The following is a 21,214-nucleotide window of genomic DNA, read 5'->3' as shown; positions in this document are numbered from 1 at the left end:
AACAGGCCTTCATCTTACTGAAACTAGTAGCAATTATAGGAACCAGAGTATCAGCCACTAATAAAAAAATAGTTTCAACTGACATTTTAATGGTTGGCTACCTTAAATTGTTTTTTGAAGTAGTTTAAGATATTTTATATCTTAAAAGCTAGAGCTAAAATAAATATTCTTCTGGGCTGGCTACATAGTAAAATTTGGACATGCTGAGAGACAGCCACTTTTCTTGATCTAGGATTTTCTTTTTAATCACTTTCCCACATTTAAGGCTTATAAAATTCAACACTTGGCATACAGATCACATTGCCTGCTGTTAAAACTGTCCAACAGATTTATTGGCTTCAGGGAAGCCAGCAGAACATTGAAATCCAGCACACAGGCTTCCACAGACTCTGCCAGATGACAAGACACAGTTCCGGTGTCAAAATATTATTCACAGCCCATAAATGTAAAATTAATGATCACCATTAATTTACAGAAATCTACTACCAGGAAAACTGTAAGTCCTCACTGAAATTTCTGCAGATATTTGGAAAACTTGGCATAGTACCCATATTATGTACCCAATTATGTACCCAATTATAGCATTGAGCATTATAAAATTGAGCATAATTCATGGGAACAGAAGAGACAGGTTATCTCCATCTACATTCATTGTTATCTATTAGGGTAGCCATATAGATATATTTGTGGTTTTCTCTTGAGAATGCTACTTACAATCTAAGATCCAGTATTTGAATTGGTACATTTTTAAAAAGCATGAAAATTATGAAAAAAATGTTTTGTTTATTTATAAATAAATTTATTGGCATCAAACTTAGTTTTTCAGGAACCTGTGGTTCAAAATGTGTAGCAAATGTTTCTGTTTCTCTATATTTGTATATGTTCTGGACCTATCTGACGGTAAAAGCATCTGAGTAGCTAAATTGTATTGATCAGAAATTCCCTTAGATTATTCTGTTCAAAATTACATGACTTGCTCTTATTATAGGGCACTGAGGAACTTGAAGTACGAATTCTAGTGCAAGCTCGACCAGGCCAAGATATCAGGTAAGTTCATAATGTATAAAATGTATGGCCGACTTTTGTTTCTACATGATCATGAACTCAGGAGAGTATGGCTATTGTAAATCCACAGCTCAGTCAATTACCCATTAGTGTTCAAGACTTTTAACAAATAGCAAAATGAATTTTATTAATTCTACATCTCCTGTGTACTCAGCCTACTTTTTCATAAGTGTAGTAAAGGCAAATGAAATAGTCCAAAGCAACTTGAGAAAGAAGTAGTCATGAGCCTACTTAATCCACAAATAATCCTACTACTTCTAGATAATCCAGAATTACACAACCCTACCCCTAGATAATCCAGAATTTGGTATAACACAGATAATCCTAGAGTTGAGTTTTTCTGCAGTTAGCTAATAGCGCCTCCTCTACTGACTACCAATAATAAGGGAATAATCTGCTATTCTTTATATACAAAGATGAGACTACTGTCTTACCATAAGTAGTACATAAACTTTAAATTATTTTTCTTACATTGGAATATATTTACCCTGATCCCATCAATACTGATATGCTCAAATGTCCTTATAACAAAGCTACAGTTCTCACATCCCTAAGGCAAGAAGCCACTCTGAGTGGACTTCTGTGGCCACAGACTTGGGCCAGTGTAAGTTATCTGAAGAGAAATTATCCCTGTGACTGTAACCTCATCAGTGTTATTCTTCTCACCTCAAAGCTAATATGCTGTGGACCTCTTATCCCTAATACCACTAGATATTTTCACATACATTCTTGCCTTATATCAAAGAAAGTTTGCAATTGGTGTTTTTGACTGTAATGTAATACAAAGCAATTTGTAAAATAGTTTTCAAATGTGAAGTAACATACTCCTGTTTAGCAGTAATAGAAATCCTATTTTCTCTCTTCTGTGTGATTAGAAGCTTTTTATTTTATCATTCTGTTCCTGCCTCATCTCTTGACTTTTTTCTCCTTGAGTGTCTTCCTTCTTTGACACTAAAGTCAGTTGAGAAAATATTATTCTTAGTCATACTCCTTATGATTCTGCTTTGACTTTCAGACCCATCGGCCATGACATTAAAAGAGGGGAATGCGTTTTGGCCAAAGGAACCCATATGGGCCCCTCAGAGATTGGTCTTCTGGCAACTGTGGGTGTCACAGAGGTTGAAGTTAATAAGTTTCCAGTTGTTGCAGTCATGTCAACAGGGAATGAGGTAAAAAAAAAGGGGGGGGGAGGGTTGGGGATGAGTAATTGGACTTCCAGGTAAAAGTCTTTTTGACCACAGTTCTGTGTTGTAAATAGAACATTGTGGATTATAGATTTTACCACATACCTATAACAGGGAAATAATAAGTTGGCTTCAGGATAGTTCAAGTACAAAAGATAAGAAGAAGGAAAACTTGAAATTACATATTGAGAAATCTTTCCTTCCATTTATTAGAATAAAATATTATAACCAATGGCCTTTCTACACACTCAGTACATATAAACCAAGAATGATGACTGCTAGCAATTGATGTTCAACTATGCAAATTTAGTGCTCAGTTTATTAGGATAATTAATTCTACCCACCTTGCTGCTGAGATGATGGGCTACCTCTGTGTGGGAAATAAATCAATGAATTGGGACACAATGGTTAGCCCTTCATCTTGCTAGAAGTTCCATATGATCCTTAATCATTAGGAAGGATTTGATAATCTTTTCTTTTTCTCCAAAGATAGCATCTGTAAGTGGCGTGCTTCTCAGTATACCAAATGTCATTTCAGCCCTGATTTAGAATGGAGATTTAGTCAATCTTTTCTGAAAACTCTTGAAAATTTTCCTGTTCCATGTTTTGCTTAGGTTATATAAAAAGTCAGAAGTTCTAATCAAACTGGGAATATTGAAAAAAGGATCTGCTGGTAATTCAAAGCCTAAGAAAGAATCAGATACTGTGTTTTTTAGCCCTTTAGACCTTACTATTTTTTTTTAATTTTTTTAATTTTTTTTTAATTTTTTTATTTATTTATGATAGTCACAGAGAGAGAGAGAGAGGCAGAGACACAGGCAGAGGGAGAAGCAGGCTCCATGCACCGGGAGCCCAATGTGGGATTTGATCCCAGGTCTCCAGGATCACGCCCTGGGCCAAAGGCAGGCGCCAAACCACTGCGCCACCCAGGGATCCCTAGACCTTACTATTTTTAAGAAGATTAACAGGATTTCTTTTTTTTTTCCTCTTTTAATCTCTATTTTTTTATTTTGAAAATAAGCAATTAATATATCATTATTTTTAATTTCTTAAAGTCTTGGAAATGAACATCCTCAAAGGTCTCTCCATTACCTCTATAGCTCTTTTAGAAAGGGCAAAAGAAAAGAATAGAATATTTGTTTTGCTACTGGAGAGATGAATGAGCATTCTAGACCCAGTATAGGTGCACTGGTCATTCCCTAAAACTATTGACTGACCCAAAACATTCTTTTCAATTGATCTACATAGTGAATATTTTAATATCCCTAGGACCAATTGACACCATGTTTAGCATCAAAAAAGAAATTTCTGATAAACTGGTTGACTTAACGAACAACTCTTATTTGTGATTTATTTATATGCTCTGTGCATCTAGGTGAGTTCATGGGGTTTGGGAAAGCTAAAGAAAATGAGCAAATTCATAAGTAGCTAGTTATTAGGCAGTTTTGTTTAAGCTATATTTCTTGTATTCTTCCTATTGTTTTTGTAGGGCTGGACTATAGTCTCACTTATCCTCCAGAGTACATTGGTAGTAATATTTTAAAGCTATCATACATTCTGTATTACAGCTATTTACTAGTGGTAAAGAAAAAAGATGGGGTAAGACTAGAGATGATACTTACATCATGGAGTCTAAGGAAGAATTTTTAGTCCTAGTTCTCTGCCTCCCCAGGCTTAATTATCCTTATAGACACTTTGATAGATGCTACTTTCTGTGGCCTTCTAAATTTATTGTGGTTTTCCAAGGGAATAATGTTTCCAAATCTCTAAATCCACAATCTAAAATAATATTTCTAAATACATAATCTCTGGTTCCATATAGCTCGACATTCCTTCCCTATTTCTATCCAAGTTTAGCTGTTATTATGACTCTTTATGATTGTATAGTTTAGTTCAACAAATGTTTATTGGGTACCTCTATGCCAGGCATTATACTGGAAACTGGGGATAAAAAAGGTGAATAAAATACAGTTTCTCTTCTGAAGGCTTGAGATCTTTGATAGACAGAAAATAATGGAAAAAAGTATTTATTTTCAGTGAGACCAAAGAAATTACACTTGTCTATTAGTGTGGCAAGTCTATAATTTAGGTAGTCACAACACAAGCTCCCCTTAACTGATTTCCCATGATATGTGTGGCTTCACATATGTCCACTTTTCAATCCAGTGTGGTATATTGGCTAACAGAACAATGGCCTGAGGCAATCCAAATAATGCCATACAAGATGTCTGTATATATTATCTTTAAAACCTGTCCAGTATTTTGTGACTACATGTGTTTGTTTGGGATGAAGGAATTATTTCAAAATCGGGGAGATACAGTTGTAGACTATAATATCAAACAGTTGATGTAGACATTTGTTGGTTTCAACAAACTGTGTATGTTAACATTTAGGCAATATCATCCAGGACATACATAATTGTGGCATACACTTCCAAACTCATGCATTTGTTCAATAAATATTTTTTAAGCATCTATTACATGCTAGAATGCCCATCAGGAGATCCCTGGGTGGCGCAGCGGTTTGGCGCCTGCCTTTGGCCCAGGGTGCGATCCTGGAGACCCGGGATCAAGTCCCACGTCGGGCTCCCGGTGCATGGAGCCTGCTTCTCCCTCTGCCTGTGTCTCTGCCTCTCTCTCTCTCTGTGTGTGACTATCATAAATAAATAAAAAAATAAAAAATAAAAAAAATAGAATGCCCATCAGGGTTTATCTTAACTAAAATCAGACTTATAAGATGTGAATACACTGTACTGTGAACCAGTTTATTTAGAAAGATTTTGAATAGGAAACTCAGTGTCCAGCAAGGCTGCATCAGACTTTCATCTTCAGTTGAACTTGTCCTCTTAATCATCTGCACAGCCATCCAAGAACTATTCTCTTTTTTCTCCAAGTGACATTCAGGTACAAGGGAACAAGAATTATACTAGGAGAGTATGGGAGCCACCAACTTAGAAGCATGTCCTACATAAGAATCAATATTTCTTATAACAGTCTTAGGCAGCTCCCAGGATCCCTATAAGGGAAATGTCCAGATACAAATGCCACTACATTCACAAAAGCCCAAAGCTATGGCTTCCCACTAGGTATTTATTGTTCATTTATAGTTCCTTCTAGTCCCTGTGTAAGTTTTCGATCAGAGATGACTTTTCCCAGAAGAAATGCTGCCTAGTAACAAGCTGACATTTCATCTTTATCAAATTTCCAGGGGAATAGAACTAGAAAGTTAACCCAAGCTCAAATTTGTCCTTAGGAATGGAAAAGAGTTTTATTAACTTGTTACCCTCACATAAGAAAATTAGAAAATAATAATAAAACTGACTATAAATCATTCTGCTTTTTATTATTACCATGAACTGACAACTCTAAACAATGTCAGTGATAAAATATTCTTCTCCACTAAGGCAAACCATTTTCACCACCCCTCCCCATTTAGTATACTACCGTACTGATACCAGGCACTGTTCTGACTGTTTAGGATATAGCAGCAAACAAGACAAATTCCCTGTTCTTACAGAATTTATATTCTGAGGGAGGCAGGGTAGAGAGATAGTCAATGAACAAATAGCAGCAAGTGGTATGAAGAAAAATAAAGGATAAGATGATAAAGACTAGTAGTAGAAGTGGTACATGCCAGATATTACTTGCTGAAACCTACCCTACATCAGCCCTTTCATATTCTCCCCTATACAATAAGACTGGAAAGCTGAAAACCACAGCTGTGGTCCTGTTAGGTATTGTCATTATGATGCATTAACACAATATTAGAAGTTGGAAAAAGTTAGCAGGAGTATAATATCCTCAATTCTCATTAACATCACTTTCCCCAAGCAGCCCTAGGGACAGTGGTGACTTTTCTCCTTTTGTTTCTCCAACCCTCCCAACATATTTGTAACCAATTTCCTACATTAAATCCTTTTTTCTCCCACTCCCCTCCATTTGAAATACCTAGACAATTTGGTTTTCCTTTCCAGACCTGACTGATTGAGCTTTCTATTTTACATAGTATAATCAGGCCTCACTGATAAGGCAAAATTAGAGTGGAAATCTGAAGGTATTGAGGGTGTGTGCCATATGAGGGGAATTGAGTTCCAAGCAAAGGAACAACAGAGAATGAAAAATCCCTGAGGTAGGCTGTGTGTTTGTCATGTTTATGGCTGAAGTATAGAGGGAAAGGAGCAAAGTAAAAGGAAGTGAGGTTGGGGAGATAACAGAAACAAGACCATTTTATTCTAAAGAGTCAGTTTTTTTGTGGGTTTTTTGTTTTTTGGTTTTTTTTTAGGGGGGTAAATTGTAAATTTTTTTTAAAACAAATATACAACTTGGAATGGATTTGAGGCAAATTGTGCCATAAGCAGATTTTCTTTAAGTGGCTAAAACAAAGTTTAAAAAGCAAGTAACAATAAAAGAAAATGTTTCTGGTACAGGACCAGCAGTACAAAAAAAATAGTGTACAAGTACCTGGATAATAAACCCATTTTGCAATAGTGCAGCTTTTAAGTATATATTGTTGACTGTCCAGAGTCCATGCAGAGTTACAACTCCACACTTCAACAACATGTTGACAGTTCCTAAAGAAAACTACTTAAAAAAAAGGCATAACCCCGATGTTCCCTCATTTGACCAACTCCATCTAAGTTTAGATGTGCAGAAGAGCTTAGATATATCCAGAGTAAGCCACATGCAACATGACAGTTGATCAATTTTCTAAAATAAGGTTTCAGGACAAAGACAGTGAGATAAGGGAAGAAAACATGGAGGAATGAAGTCCTAATTACTATACATGCATATTTTTTGACAGCAGGGGGAAGCCTTTTACAAATAAGTTACAAACAAAGAAAAGGCAAATAAACAATTTTGTTTTTTGTTTTGTTTTTTGTTTTTTTAAAGTTTTATGATAGTCACAGAGAGAGAGAGGCAGAGACATAGGCAGAGGGAGAAGCAGGCTCCATGCACCGGGAGCCCGATGTGGGATTCGATCCCAGGTCTCCAGGATCGCGCCCTGGGCCAAAGGCAGGTGCTAAACCGCTGCGCCACCCAGGGATCCCCCAAATAAACAATTTTGTACAAGAAATTTAACACATTCTGTACAATGTCTTCACTTTGCTATCATCATTTGTACAAACTCTTCATAGTTTACTTGACCATCACCATCAATATCTGCTTCCCTGATCATTTCATCAACCTCTTCATATGTTAACTTCTCTCCCAGGTTTGTCATCACATGGTGAAGCTCTGCTGCACCAATATAGCCATTGCCATCCTTATCAAACACACGGAATGCTTCTCTAATTTCTTCTTCACTGTCTGTGTCTTTCATTTTTCTTGCCATCATTGTCAGAAATTCTGGGAAGTCAATTGTACCATTACCATCAGTATCTACTTCATTAATCATGTCCTATAACTCTGCTTCTGTGGGATTCTGCCCAAGAGACCTCATTACAGTTCCCAATTCCTTTGTTGTTATAGTTCTATCACCATCCTTGTCAAATAGTGAAAAAGCTTCTTTGAATTCTGCAATCTGCTCCTCAGTCAGTTGGTCAGCCATGCTGCAAGCGCTACCGGTCTCCAAGAAGCGACCACACAAGCACTCAGCTCGCTCACCCCACTCAGACTAATTTAAAGAGTCAGTTTTGAGGAAGGGAAACATAACATGAAATATAACATGTCTTAAGTTATTAAATGTTTATTCTGGTTTCAAAGTAGCATGGCATATAGGAGAGAAAAGGAAAAAAGCAGGGAGACTAGTTAGAAAGATATGTAATATCCAGCAAGAGATTTGGACCAGCGTGGTAGTAGTGGAGATGGTGAGAAATAATTAGATCCAGAATATATTCTGAAAGTAAACCCAGCAGGTTTTGCTGGTGAATTCAAAGTAGAATGTAAGAGAAAGTGGGGAGTCAAGATGAATTCCAAGGTTTTGACCTGAGCAATTCTAAGGATAGTTATCACTTACCAGGTGAGAAAGATTAGGAAGCAGAAATCAGGGCTTCTGTTTTAGACACATTTAAGTTTGAGATACTTATTAGAAATTATAGTAGAAATATTGAGTAGGCAATTGAACATATTGTCTGGAGCTTAGGAGAAAGATCAGAGATAAAGATATACTTTTGGAAGTTATCAGCATATATACAGTATTTTAAATCATGAGACTAGATAACGTCACCTAGGAAATGAATATACATAGAAGATAAAAATTTTACACTTAGGAGGCAACTGTATCTTCCTCCTTTTTCCCTGACCTTTATATTTCCCAGTTTTTTTGTTTTGTTTTACTTTATATTTCTCAGTTTTATTTTCTAATTTTGACTCTTGATGATATCATCTATTTCCCAATCCTTGAAATTTTAGATGGTGACCTAAAGGCCTTTAAACTGGACATCAGTCAGCCAGCTGCCATTAGTCCAGGAAGTAAGACTGTATGCATATTTTCTAGTTACTCAAAGTACAAGCAATAATATTTCTTTAGAAGGGGCTGGGTGTTCTAGTTTTGAGGGTACTGTTTGACTTTCAGCCATATTTTATAACATATTTATTCATTTAATATTCTCTCTTTCTGTCTCTCCATCTTACTCCCTTTCTATCACATATGCTCATGCTCACACACACACACACACACACACACACGCAGAATTAAATGTATTCATCTCCACTATGTGCTTGCTTACTCTGTTACATTTTCTATCATTTTCTTGGCCATCGTCAAAAACAAAGGCCTGTACAAACAAGTTTGAACTTTAGATATATAAAATTTCCCTAAAATCTCCATATAATATTCTCTGGGTCTTCCACAAGCAGCTGCTATTACAGAACTATAATATTTAACTTTACTAATAAGAGAGGGAACAGAAAGATGAGTGCCTACTGTGACCAGTATCACTATGTGCTTTATGATTAAAAGCAACACTATGAGGACAGTATAATTATCCTTCATTTTAAGTATGAGAAAATTGAAACTCAAAAACAAAACAATTTTCTATTTACACAAAATCATCTATTTTTTTGTAAATGATGGAGCCTCATTTCACAACTAAGTCTTCTGGCTGTAATGACTTTTTTCCCACTGTGCCACAATGCTTCCCATCGGAGATTCCTTACATTTCATTTCTCCAGCTTCCAGTGGCAGTCCCTAAAACCTATCAGGTTAGGTCATTTTTACTTTCATTACTTTCTTCTAGCTATACTGTACTTCTTGTCCAGATTAAAGACCATGACTTACCACTTTAATGTTGCTCTCAATAGCACTTCAGATAGCCTGACTCCTTTAATCTATACCTTTGCTTAGTATGCTAATACCTAAACTGATTGACTCCATCCTCTACTTTCTCCATTTTTGCTCCCAAACAGACAAAACATTACCAAAAAAATTCAGGAACTGTGATTACCTGGCCCACAACAAATTTCTGCCATTTAATGTCAACGTGGTACTTAAAATTCTTCAATAATTCTGATGTCACTGTCTTGTCAATTTATACATTGTATATCCTAATTTTTTCTATGTCTCATTTTTTTAATTTATTTTTTATTTTTTAAATTTAAACTTATTTAGCCAATATATAATACATCATTAGTTTCAGATGTAGAGTTCAATAATTCATCAATTGTATATAATACCCAGTGCTCATCACATCACATGCTCTCCTTAATGCCCATCAACCAATTACCCCTTACCCCCACTGACGTCCCCTCCAACAGCCCTCAGTTTATTTCCTATATTTTAGTCTCTTATGGGTTGTCTTCCTCTCTGATTTCTTTCCATTCTATTTTCCTTCCCTTCCCTTATGATCCTCTGTTTTGTTTCTTATATTCCGTATATGAGTTAAACCATTTGATAATTGTCTTTCTCTGATTGACTCATTTCACTCGGCATAGTACTCTCCAGTTCCATCCACATCAATATAAATGGTAAGTATTCATACTTTGTGATGTGTGTATGTGTGTGTGTGTGTATGTGTATATATATGTGTGTGCAAAAGCTTTTTATCCTGATGAAGTTCCAATAGTTCATTTTTTTTTATAAATTAATTTTTATTGGTGTTCAATTTACCAACATACAGAATAACACCCAGTGCTCATCCCGTCAAGTGTCCCCCTCCGTGCCCGTCACCCATTCACCCCCACCCCCCGCCCTCCTCCCCTTCCACCACCCCTAGTTCATTTCCCAGAGTTAGAAGTCTTTATGTTCTGTGTCCCTTTCTGATATCTCCCACACATTTCTTCTCCCTTCCCTTATATTCCCCTTCACTATTATTCATATTCCCCAAATGAGTGAGAACATACACTGTTTGTCCTTCTCCGATTGACTTACTTCACTCAGCATAATACCCTCCAGTTCCATCCACGTTGAAGCAAATGGTGGGTATTTGTTGTTTCTAATGGCTGAGTAACATTCCATTGTATACATAAACCACATCTTCTTTATCCATTCATCTTTCGATGGGCACCGAGGCTCCTTCCACAGTTTGGCTATTGTGGACATGGCTGCTAGAAACATCGGGGTGCAGGTGCCCCGGCGTTTCATTGCATCTGAATCTTCGGGGTAAATCTCTTTGCTTTTGTTTCCCTTACCTCTGGAGACGTGTCTAGCAAGAAGTTGCTGTGGCCAAGGTCAAAGAGGTTTCTGCCTATATTCTCCTCTACGATTTTGGTAGATTCCTGTCTCACATTTAGGTCTTTCACATATTTTGAGTTTACCTTTGAGTATGGTGTAAGGAAATGGTCCAGTTTCATTCTTCTACATTGTGACTTTCCCAACACCATTTGTTGAAGAGACTATCCTTTTTCCATTGGCTTTCTTTCCTGCTTTGTCAAAGATGAGTTGACCTTAGAGTTGAGGGTCCATTTCTGGGTTCTTTATTCTGTTGCATTGATCTGCGTGTCAGTTTGGGTTTTTTTTTAAAGATTTTATTTATTTATTCATGAGAGACACAGAGAGAGAGAGAGGCAGAGACACAGGCAGAGGGAGAAGCAGGCTCCATGCAGGGAGCCCGATGTGGGACTTGATCCCGAGACACTAGGGCCACGCCATGGGCCAAAGGCAGGCACTGAACCGCTGAGCCATCCAGGGATCCCCTATGTGTCTGTTTTGTGCCAGTACCATACTATCTTGATGATTACAACTGTGTAATATAGCTTGAAGTCCAGCATTGTGATGCCATCAGCTTTGGTTTTCTTTTTCAACATTCCTCTGGCTATTCAGGGTCTTTTCTGGTTCCATACAAACTTTAGGATTATTTGTTCCAGCTCTATGAAAAATATCAGTGGCATTTTGATAGGAATTGCATTGAATGTGCAGATTGCTCTCAGTAACATAGACATTTTAACAATATTTATTCTTCCAATCTATGAGCATGGAATGTTTTTCCATTTCTTTGTGTCTTCTTCAATTTCTTTCCTAATTGTTTTTGTGGTTTTCAGAATACAGATCCTTTACCTCTTTGGTTAAGTTTATTTCTAGATATCTTCTGGTTTTTGGTCCAATTATAAGTGAGATCAATTCCTTAATTTCTCTTTCTTCTGTCTCATTGTTAGTGTTTAGAAATGCAGCGGAGAGCTTTTTCCCGAGGGTCAGGAACACAACAGGGATGTCCACTCTCACCACTGTTGTTCAACTTAGTACTAGAAGTCCTAGCCTCAGCAATCAGACAATAAAAAGAAATAAAAGGCATTCAAATTGGCAGAGAAGTCAAACTCTCAGTTTTCTCCGATGACATGATACTTTATGTGGAAAACCCAAAAGAGTCCACCCCAAAATTGCTAGAACTCATAGAGGAATTCAGCAGCATGGCAGAATATAAAATCAATACACAGAAATCAGCTGCATATCTGTATCTTCTTTAAACCTCAGTTAACAGCCATTCTCTCTCAGTTTTGGCAGATGACTTCAACACCTTTAGGGGAAAAAAATGAAGCTAAGAGATACTTGTCATACTGAGCTAGATGAGGGATCCTCATCTTCTCTTTAACCCAAAATTTTCGCCATGCCTTTAGCTGTCTTCCTTTCTTCCAGTCTAAAAGGAAATGGTACTTCTTTCTAAGTTAAAGGCACAAGTAGATTGTTCTTTAGTTTCTAATTATTTGTGTGTGTGTGTTTGATTGTTTTCTCTCTAGTGGTTCATCCCCCTTCTACATTCAAATATACAGAGATTACCACTATTATAAGAAAACCTATATTTAAACATCCTGTTGCCTCCTTGAGCTACTCCACTATTCCCCTCCTACAGACTACTAGATTTGTTGAAAGAGAGACCAGCATTCATTGCCTTTCCTTCATAACTATCCACTTTCTTTTAAAACTCCCAAATCTGATTAGTGCTCGTTACCCAAGAAACTGCTTTCCGAGTACAGTAGTAACTCCTAATCTCCAAATCCTGCTCCAAACTATTATTAGATACATAATTTGTTTACAGTTTCTCACAATCGAAATAGACAGTGCTGTGATGAGCATTCATATTTATTTGCAACTACTAAAAAAATCTGCAAAAGAGATACACTCAAAAATAATACAGGGGAGGGGTGCCTGGGTGGATCAGTCAATAAGCAACTGGCTCTTGATTTCAGCTTGGGTCATGATCTCAGGGTCCTGGTATTGAGCTGTGCTAGGTTTACACTCAGCAGGGAGCATGCTTTAGGATTCCCTCCTCCTCTGCCCCTCCCCTCCATGCATGTGCTCTCTCTCTCTTTCTGTCTCTTTAAAATAAATCTTTTAAAATAATAATAATAATACAGGTGAATCAAAGTGGAACTCTAAAAATATTTAAGTAATCCAGGGGAAGGCAAAAAGTAAAGAAAAGGAAACAAACAAAAAACCCAAACAGGAAACAAAATATAAAATGGCAGATGTAAGCCCTAACATGGCAATAATTACATTAAATATGAATGGTCTACTTTATTTGTAATTCCCATAACTGGAAACAGCAATAAAAAGGCATGAACTGTTGCTACATGCAGCAACCTGGATGGATTTCAATGGTATTATACTGAATGGGGGGGGGAAATCTATCTTAAAAGATTACATATTATAAAGATGAAACATGTATTACTGGTTCCCATAGGTTAGGAGTGGAGAGGAGGAAGAATGTGACTATTAGACATAGCATGAGGGATATCTTTGAGTTCTGTGTCTTGATTTTAGATGGCAGGTTACACAAATCTATTAATGTGGCAGAGTAGCAAAGAAGTCTACAAATACCTTATGCCAATGTCAGTTTCCTGGTTTTAATATTAGTCTATAGATATATAAAATGTTACCATTGGGGAAACTGGATAAAGAGTACTGGAACCTCTCTGTATTAGCTATATAACTTTCTGTGAATATATTCTTACAGTTCTGAATGAGCTGGAGTTAAAACAATATTTCTTTAAAGATTTATTTATTAGGATGCCTGGGTGGCTTAATCGGTTAGCATCTGACTCTTGATTTTATCTCAGGCCATGATCTCAGGGTCATGAGATTGAACCCACGTTGGGCTCCATTCCAACAGGGAGTCTGCTTGGATTCTCTCTCTCCCTCCCCTGTCCCCTGCTAATGCTAGCTTGCTCACGTTCTCCCTCTCTCTCTCAAATAAATAAATAAATCTTTTTGAAAAAAAGAATTCATCTTCTAAATGTCTCAAATTCTCAATTTTGTTACCCCTGTAACAAAAGAGATTAGCCATAAAAAAGCATGCACATTTATCTAAGTTTTATGTGACATAAGAACCTTCATAAGAAAATGAAGACCTAAAGAAATGTTAAATATATATGAACATTTTTATATTAGGTTAGATTGAGGAGTGGAAAGTCATGGGAAAAGATGATAGGACAAAGGGTATGAGGAAAGTGTAGTAAACTGAGGGAAACTTAGCAAGGCTTATTCATTCAGATTCCTCCAAGTCCCTTTATCTTCAGAGAAAGAATGCTCCTTTCCTCCAGGCATAGGGAAGGTACCTCTCACATAAGGGTTTTATGACTTGCTTAAGGGGAAAATCAGAAAGTCCTTCCTATATATGCCATTTCTCAAATTCCTTCAATTTGAAACATCCAGGGTACTAATTGCCATATTTTGGGATAGCATGACTTGGACCTAATCGGCCTCTTTTCACACTTTCCATATTATCATTCTCATATTAGATGAATATAAATTTTGCTATCTTGTAGCAAAACCAGTAAAGGAAATTTAAAAGATTAAAATTAAACTAGAATATCATTCTAGCATAATTTCTTACATGCTGTTAAAGTCAGAAAGAAAATACAGGACAGTTTTTAACCCAAGATTATCAAATCAGTCTAATTTGTACAAAAAGTCATCATAATAAAAATAGAATGTGGAGTTTTTTCATACAATTTGTAAACTTCTGTACTTAGAATAAACCAAATTCTTAAATAGTGTTTGAAAGTTCTGAATGTTCTTTTATCTTTCTTATAATCCAGTAACCAAGACAATTAGTTTAACTCTCAATTAAAACTTTTTTTCTGCAGGATGCCAGGGTGGCTCAGTGGTTGAGTGTCTGCCTTTGGCTCAGGGCATGATCCCCGAGTCCCACGATCAGTCCCACATCAGGCTTCCTACATGGAGCCTGCTTCTCCCTCTGCCTATGTCTCTGCCTCTCTATGTGTCTTTCATGAATGAATAAATAAAATTGTAAAAATAAAAAAAAAGAAAAAGAAAACTTTTTTTCCCAGAGTTTAATCAAAAGCTATTTAGAATAAAGAACATGCTCCATTAGAGTTTATAATCTGACTTTTCTCCCCTCTCTTTGTGTTAGATCTGTTTATCTGGACTTTGAGTGTTCTTTTGTTTTGTTTTTTTAATCTGAGTATTCCTAACTTGTGTTCATAATGACTAGAATTGGTTTTTGATCAATTAATTAATTATGTTTTTTAGAAAAGAGAGAAAGAAAAGTAGGAATGTATGAGGGAGCTGCTTGCAAGGTATATGAAAAGAGTTAGTGACCACTATAAAAGTCTGATTATTTTCCCTTTACAAAGAGGGAAAAAGTCTTAGATGCAGACTAAGCATTTCAAACCCATTTCAAAAGATAAAAAAAGGACAGTCGTTATAACTAATCTTAGGACCTTTCGCAATTCAATCAAGACCATAGGAATGGGGCACCTGGGTGGCTCAGTGATTGAGCATCTGCCTTTGGCTCAGGTCATGATCCAGGCATCCTGGGATTGAGTCCCACATCAGGCTCCCCACAGGGAGCCTGCTTCTCCCTCTGCCTATGTCTCTGCCTCTCTCTGTGTGTCTCCCATGAATAAATAAATAAAATCTTTTTAAAAAATAGCATTAAATCTCTGAAGAATAGAAACAAAGAAGGATGTTTCTTAAAATAAGGTAAGTGATTTCTCTTTTAGAAAGGAGAGAGAGAACCTAGTAAGGGTTGAACAAAACAATTTTAAATTTTTTACATTTTTATTTAAGCTTCATTTTGAAGCTTGGCATAACAATAAAAATACTAATCATTGAATATACATAATTGTATTCCCTTTTGTTCTCAACGTGCTTTTAAGTAGATAAATGTGGTCATGTCTTATGTACTCCAAAATGACCACTGGAATTACAGATTGTTCTTGATGAATTTATGCTTTTTATTTATTTATTTATTTTTAAGTAGGCTCCACACCCAGTGTGGAGCCCAGCACAGGGCTCACGTTCGTGATTGTGAGATCAAGACATCCAAAAGCAAGAGTCAGACACTGAACTGACTGAGCCACCGAAGCACCTTGAATTTATGCTTTTTAGATAGATAAATGCAAAAAAAAAAATTTAAAAAGCCAGAGTTATGCCAAGAGGTGGCACAAGTTTATTATTAGATGAACCCAGGAATTCATTAGCTAAAATCAGTCAAATGGGAAAATATTGCTTATATGTTATGTTTAAAGTCCTTTCCACTAAGGTTGAATCCCTAATAGCTAACCCTAAAAATTAGCAGAAATGGGTAGAGATCTCTTCCAAAGCCAATTTCTCACACATAAAGAAAAATTCTTACAGACACACAACAATGTAGCCAAAAAAGCTACATCTTTTTTGCTGACAAATAAAATGATTAGCATCAAATGAATGTTTTAGCACCTTCACAAGGAAAACAATTGAAACAAATTTGATCTGATAACCAAATAGTCATTGGAACCTTATTCTTACAAAAAACAAAATAAATATCAGCTAGTTTTGGGAGCTCAACAAAAAAAGAATTAGACCTTAAGTAAGCACTAGATTTACAGGCAAAGAATCTCCAGAGCAAAGAGGCTTAAGAGACCTTCATGAAGTGCAATGTAACCAACATGAGAATACTGTTAGCAAGAGGTCTTGCCTAAGTTTTGGTGGGACCCCATGACTATGAAAAGTCTTAATACAATGACCACCAGGGAAACCTATTGATCATGCAAAGCAGTATATATTAAAGTTTCTGAGCAAGGGAGAGCATCACTGTGGCACATTCCCAGTAGTGTCCCAAAAGGAAGAAATTATAGAAGGATAGTTACAGGATTCTGAGAACTGAGGTTGGTCATGAGAATTGGGAGTGATTTTAAGGTAGCAGTTAATAAGTAAGGTCTAGGCAGAGACTAATCAGATTTACAAAATAGATGAGTTGCTGAAACACTCTTATCTTTGGAGCACATGAGTCCATGTGGAGTTATCATGGTCTCAATTTGTCCATGGCCTTGGAGCATATAAGTCTAAACAAGTTTGTATTAAGGCAAAATTTTTTTAAAGATTTTATTTATTTATTCACGAGAGACACAAAGAGAGAGAAGGGCAGAGACACAGGCAGAGGGAGAAGCTGGCTCCATGCAGGGAGCCGGACGTGGGACTTGATCTGGGGTCTCCAGGATCAGGCCCTGGGTTGAAGGCAGCGGTAAACCGCTGAGCCACGCAGGCTGCCCTGTATTAAAGCAATTTGACTTTAAGATAGTTGTTTGAGTTACATGTCTTGATTTCATAGTTTATCTATTATGCAAGTAGTAGTTTTGCAAATTGGTGTTTCTGTTTTATTTCTCAGGAGGAAAGAGTTTGTAGGTGTGATAGCCAATTACAAGGATTTGCAAACATTGAGACATGCTGAATGTCTGAAATGGAGGAGAGGCTGTGGTAAGATAGTGATTGAAAACATAGGGTCAAGGAAGAGATACATTAGGATGTTCTTAAGGATTGTGATCTTTGGGAAGATAGTGGACTAGAAAGGGAAATTAAAAGAATCAAAAGTTAAATTTGTGAAAGCTGGAAAGACAGTGGCACCATTGATAAGAACAGAAACAAGAAATTGAAATTTAATACATGATACACAGGAAAGTAACAAGGTATGGAGATAATGAGTTATGTGTTATTTTATTTTGTATTTTTCTTTCTTTTGTATTTTAACTGTGACAAGTTTCAGGTATCATTTCAAAGATGACTAGAAGTATATGATACCAGAAAATACAATTAAGTTTTAAAAGGAAATATTGTGAATCTATCCTATATTCGGACTTATACTCCCATTCAATTGTTTATTTGCTTTGAAAATATTTAAAATGCATTGTAAATCCCACACCTTCATTTAACCAGATATTATTTAGTTATGTCAATTTTACAGATAAATAACCAGTTGTCCAATGATCTTTAACTGTTCTGTTAATTCTAGAACTGTTTGCAGCAAAATAACAGAAAGGAACTTGTGAATGGCAAAGAAAACACCTTAGTAACAGGGACTATTATTTAGTTGGTGGTACCCTTTTGTGAAAAAAAATTATATAACCACACAGTTTTCTTTCTGAAGCAACTTGTCTAATTAATGGAGTTCAAGAGCTGTAAGCCTTGGCCTTTATAAAGTTATAATGACTTCAATAACTGTGTGTTAATTAAGATCAGAAAATTAATCTATATTACCACTGCAATAGCAATTTTCTAAGTGCTGCCAGTGACTAAGGATGAAAGTGAGTTGCAATGTCACATGGCATCTGATTAAGTTAAATTAATGCAGTATTTGAAAGGAAGACTCTCAGTGACACTGATTAAGATTATTTTAAGGGGACAGTTGGTTGCAAAGCTACTACTTTTCCAATGTAAAGCCAAAGGGCCTGCCACTCATTGGTATCACCAATGAATCAGAAGGAAGATTGAAGGGGCTAGCAGTTATTGTTTGGGAGAACTGAGATATGAAGCCTTGGGTATTAGTCATATTAACAGTCTAAGTATTTGAAAGGTGCAGGCTTGCCTTCAACCTCCTAAGATAATTTTCCAGATTTCCTCACTTCCAATATGTACTTTTTTTTTCATTTTATATTTCTGAAATCAAAGTCCATCTTGAAATTGATGTATAAATTAAAGTTGTATGTTGGTGTGTCTGCATGTGTTAAGGACCCCTACCTCTTAAGTATTTTATAATCTAATCTAAATCTGCATTCACACCATAGACTATAATTCCATCTATTATAGCATCTAGCATCTATTATAGCATTTACCAATATGAGAGCAATTGGTAAAACAAGTGCTTTTTAGGAAGAGAATCATATTTATTATATATTTACCCATATTAACTAAGTGTTCGTTACCTCAGTCAATCCTAACAACTACTTTTCAAGGTAGTTACTATTACTATATGTTATAAATGAGAACATTAGGGGTAATGTGTTTGGGTAACTTGAATTTGAATCTTGTCTGAATCCCAAGCTGTTCCTACTATATACCACACTGCCTCACTGGAACATCCTAACATAGAATAAGCTTCTAATAACTTTTTTCATAGACACATAATGATAGATATTAAATCTCTAAAGAGTGACTCAATTCAGAGTCATGGAATAATTGTGCATATATCTAGTTAAGTATTACTTGTTTAAATTTTCTAATAGAGAGACAAGACGCCTGTCTCCCTCTTCTTCAAATAAGTTTGACTTCTTTGGTACTGTTGATCTCACTTCAGAAAAGATAAAAAAGCTGGAGACAAAATATATAAACAATCCTTCTCTTCATACTTGAGAATATCATGTCACATAATCTCTACCTCAGATATTCTCACTGAAAGACAAACTGGAAAATATTATTGGAAGGGAAAAAGGAAGTTACTTTATTTAGTTTACCGTGGTGAACAACCACTGGGAAGGCCAATCTACAGAGCATTATTGTCAAATTGTATCCAAAGCAGGTATGATATTTGGCCTGCTGTTTAGTCACCATTTAAATTTCTGCATGCTTTTTAATTCTGGAGGAACATTTTTTTCAATCTCCTGTACTCTCAATATTTATTCAGAGATCTCTTGGGCATGTATCTTTTATGTTCCAGATATTGTTGTAGGTGTTAGGTAAGGTAAACTCTGCTTACTAGATCTATTTCTTTTCCATTAACCATAGTCAATATTATCCTAAGAGAATAATTTGTGGTGGTTTTTTTGGCTTTGTAGCTGCTAAATCCTGAAGATGACCTCTTACCAGGAAAGATTCGAGACAGCAATCGTTCAACCCTCTTAGCAACAATTCAGGAACATGGTTACCCCACAATCAACTTGGGAATTGTGGGAGACAAGTAAGTATTGGATTTTATTTGGAAGTTGTTATTGTACACATTTGAATTTTGGGAGTACTAACTAGGTAGAACTGTTGCTAAAGAGACAAAAAATTAATACCATAATTTTCACTCATCTCATTCTCCAGAAGCCTATGAACACGTCTATGTCCTTTTGGGATAGATATTGTCTATTACAACAGGAGAAATATTTTTGCTCTTCTATGAGTATGTTAAGTTTACAAGGATCTTTTTTGTTTGCATTGGCTTTATTCTAATGGAATTAATGGTGATAGTATTATTCCTGTTTACACTCACTTATCTCAAGAAAGGCAGGAAAGATATGAATAAGAAGATAAAGAATGTTAAAATTAACACTAACTGCTCCTTTGCAATTTAAGTACAATTGTTTCCTAAGATTTTTATATTGATTTTTTGGTATCTTATGTAACCCAAGTTACTCTAGGCTTCATCCACTTATAAGTACAAAGGGAGGCACATTGCCTAGAATTGCCCATATCTAAGAGCATGTTACTCTATATTCTAAATTAATTCAGCCCTCTGCTAAATTCCCCAAGGATTTCTACGAACTTCCAGCAGGGTTTTTACATGTGATCAAAAGCAAGTCTGCTCTTTCTGAGCATCCCACTACCATGTAGCACTACTCAGCCCTCTCTCACCAGGATTTCCAGTTCACAAGAGGCATGCCTGCTTTTAGTCATCCTCAAAGGTCAGCCTGGTGGAGACAGAGGTAGGAGACAAATCTGAGTGAAGCATGATGTATCTGCTGCCCATAATTGCCCCTTTCCTTTATCACTTTGTATCACTTAGTTACTTTGTAACTAAGTAAAGTTCAGTCTGTCTGAATCCTTCTTCCCCAGAGCAAGGTAGGAATTTTCCAGCAAATGTGCTTTTGAAGAGGCTCTGCCTTACTTACCATTTCACAAGATCTGCTCTGACACCTATACCCCAGCTTAAGCTCAACCTAGACACAACATAATGCAAACCTTGGACACAGCATCCTACCAATAACATGAAAAGGAGTAGCTTTTATGTTCTTTCACTTTTTAAAGTTCTCTTCTTTCCTCCTGTTTTTTTTTCTTTCTCGAGGATATTGAAATAGAGGCTATTTAGACATATTTTCAAATGCCATTACTTTTTAAATCTTCACCATTTGTATTTATTTGGATGCTTAGTTCTAGAGAAGGTCATAGCTAAGTAGCCAGCCAACTTAGAACCCATGCTGGTGAAGACAGTGTCACAAGTTACTTAGTATCACCCTGACCCAGGTTCCCTAGCCCTTAGAAGGGAATAGAAAAAACCCACTGGGGAAAAAAAAGGGGGGGGGTGGAGTGGTTATTTGAAGTTGGGCTTGACCAATAACTTGTCCTTTCATATAAACCTAAAAGTTATCCTGATGTAGATACACCTTTAAAGAGGACAAAAATTAACTTCCCAAAAGAGATAAGAGGAACCCAAGAGTTCCAAAAGCACAGAGCA

At 36.3% G+C, this 21,214-nt stretch overlaps 1 protein-coding gene and 1 pseudogene across 5 annotated transcripts in view; one reads left to right on the top strand and one right to left on the bottom strand.

The window, feature by feature from the left end:
- The window catches only part of GPHN (gephyrin), a 636,471-nt gene that overhangs the window by 562,529 nt on the left and 52,728 nt on the right, over window positions 1-21,214 (top strand). For all 5 annotated transcript variants that reach the window (XM_055303645.1, XM_055303644.1, XM_055303642.1 and 2 more), the window contains 3 exons: window positions 989-1,047; window positions 2,081-2,234; window positions 19,614-19,735. In XM_055303645.1, the coding sequence (XP_055159620.1) occupies window positions 989-1,047; window positions 2,081-2,234; window positions 19,614-19,735 (335 nt within the window). The remainder of the gene's footprint in view (window positions 1-988; window positions 1,048-2,080; window positions 2,235-19,613; window positions 19,736-21,214) is intronic.
- On the bottom strand, window positions 7,305-7,863 carry LOC129495884 (calmodulin-alpha-like; annotated as a pseudogene).

The sequence above is a fragment of the Nyctereutes procyonoides genome, unplaced genomic scaffold (genome assembly GCF_905146905.1).
Source record: "Nyctereutes procyonoides isolate TBG_1078 unplaced genomic scaffold, NYPRO_anot_genome, whole genome shotgun sequence".
NCBI classification, from domain to species: Eukaryota; Metazoa; Chordata; class Mammalia; order Carnivora; family Canidae; genus Nyctereutes; species Nyctereutes procyonoides.
This window is presented reverse-complemented; position numbering and strand designations above follow the sequence as displayed.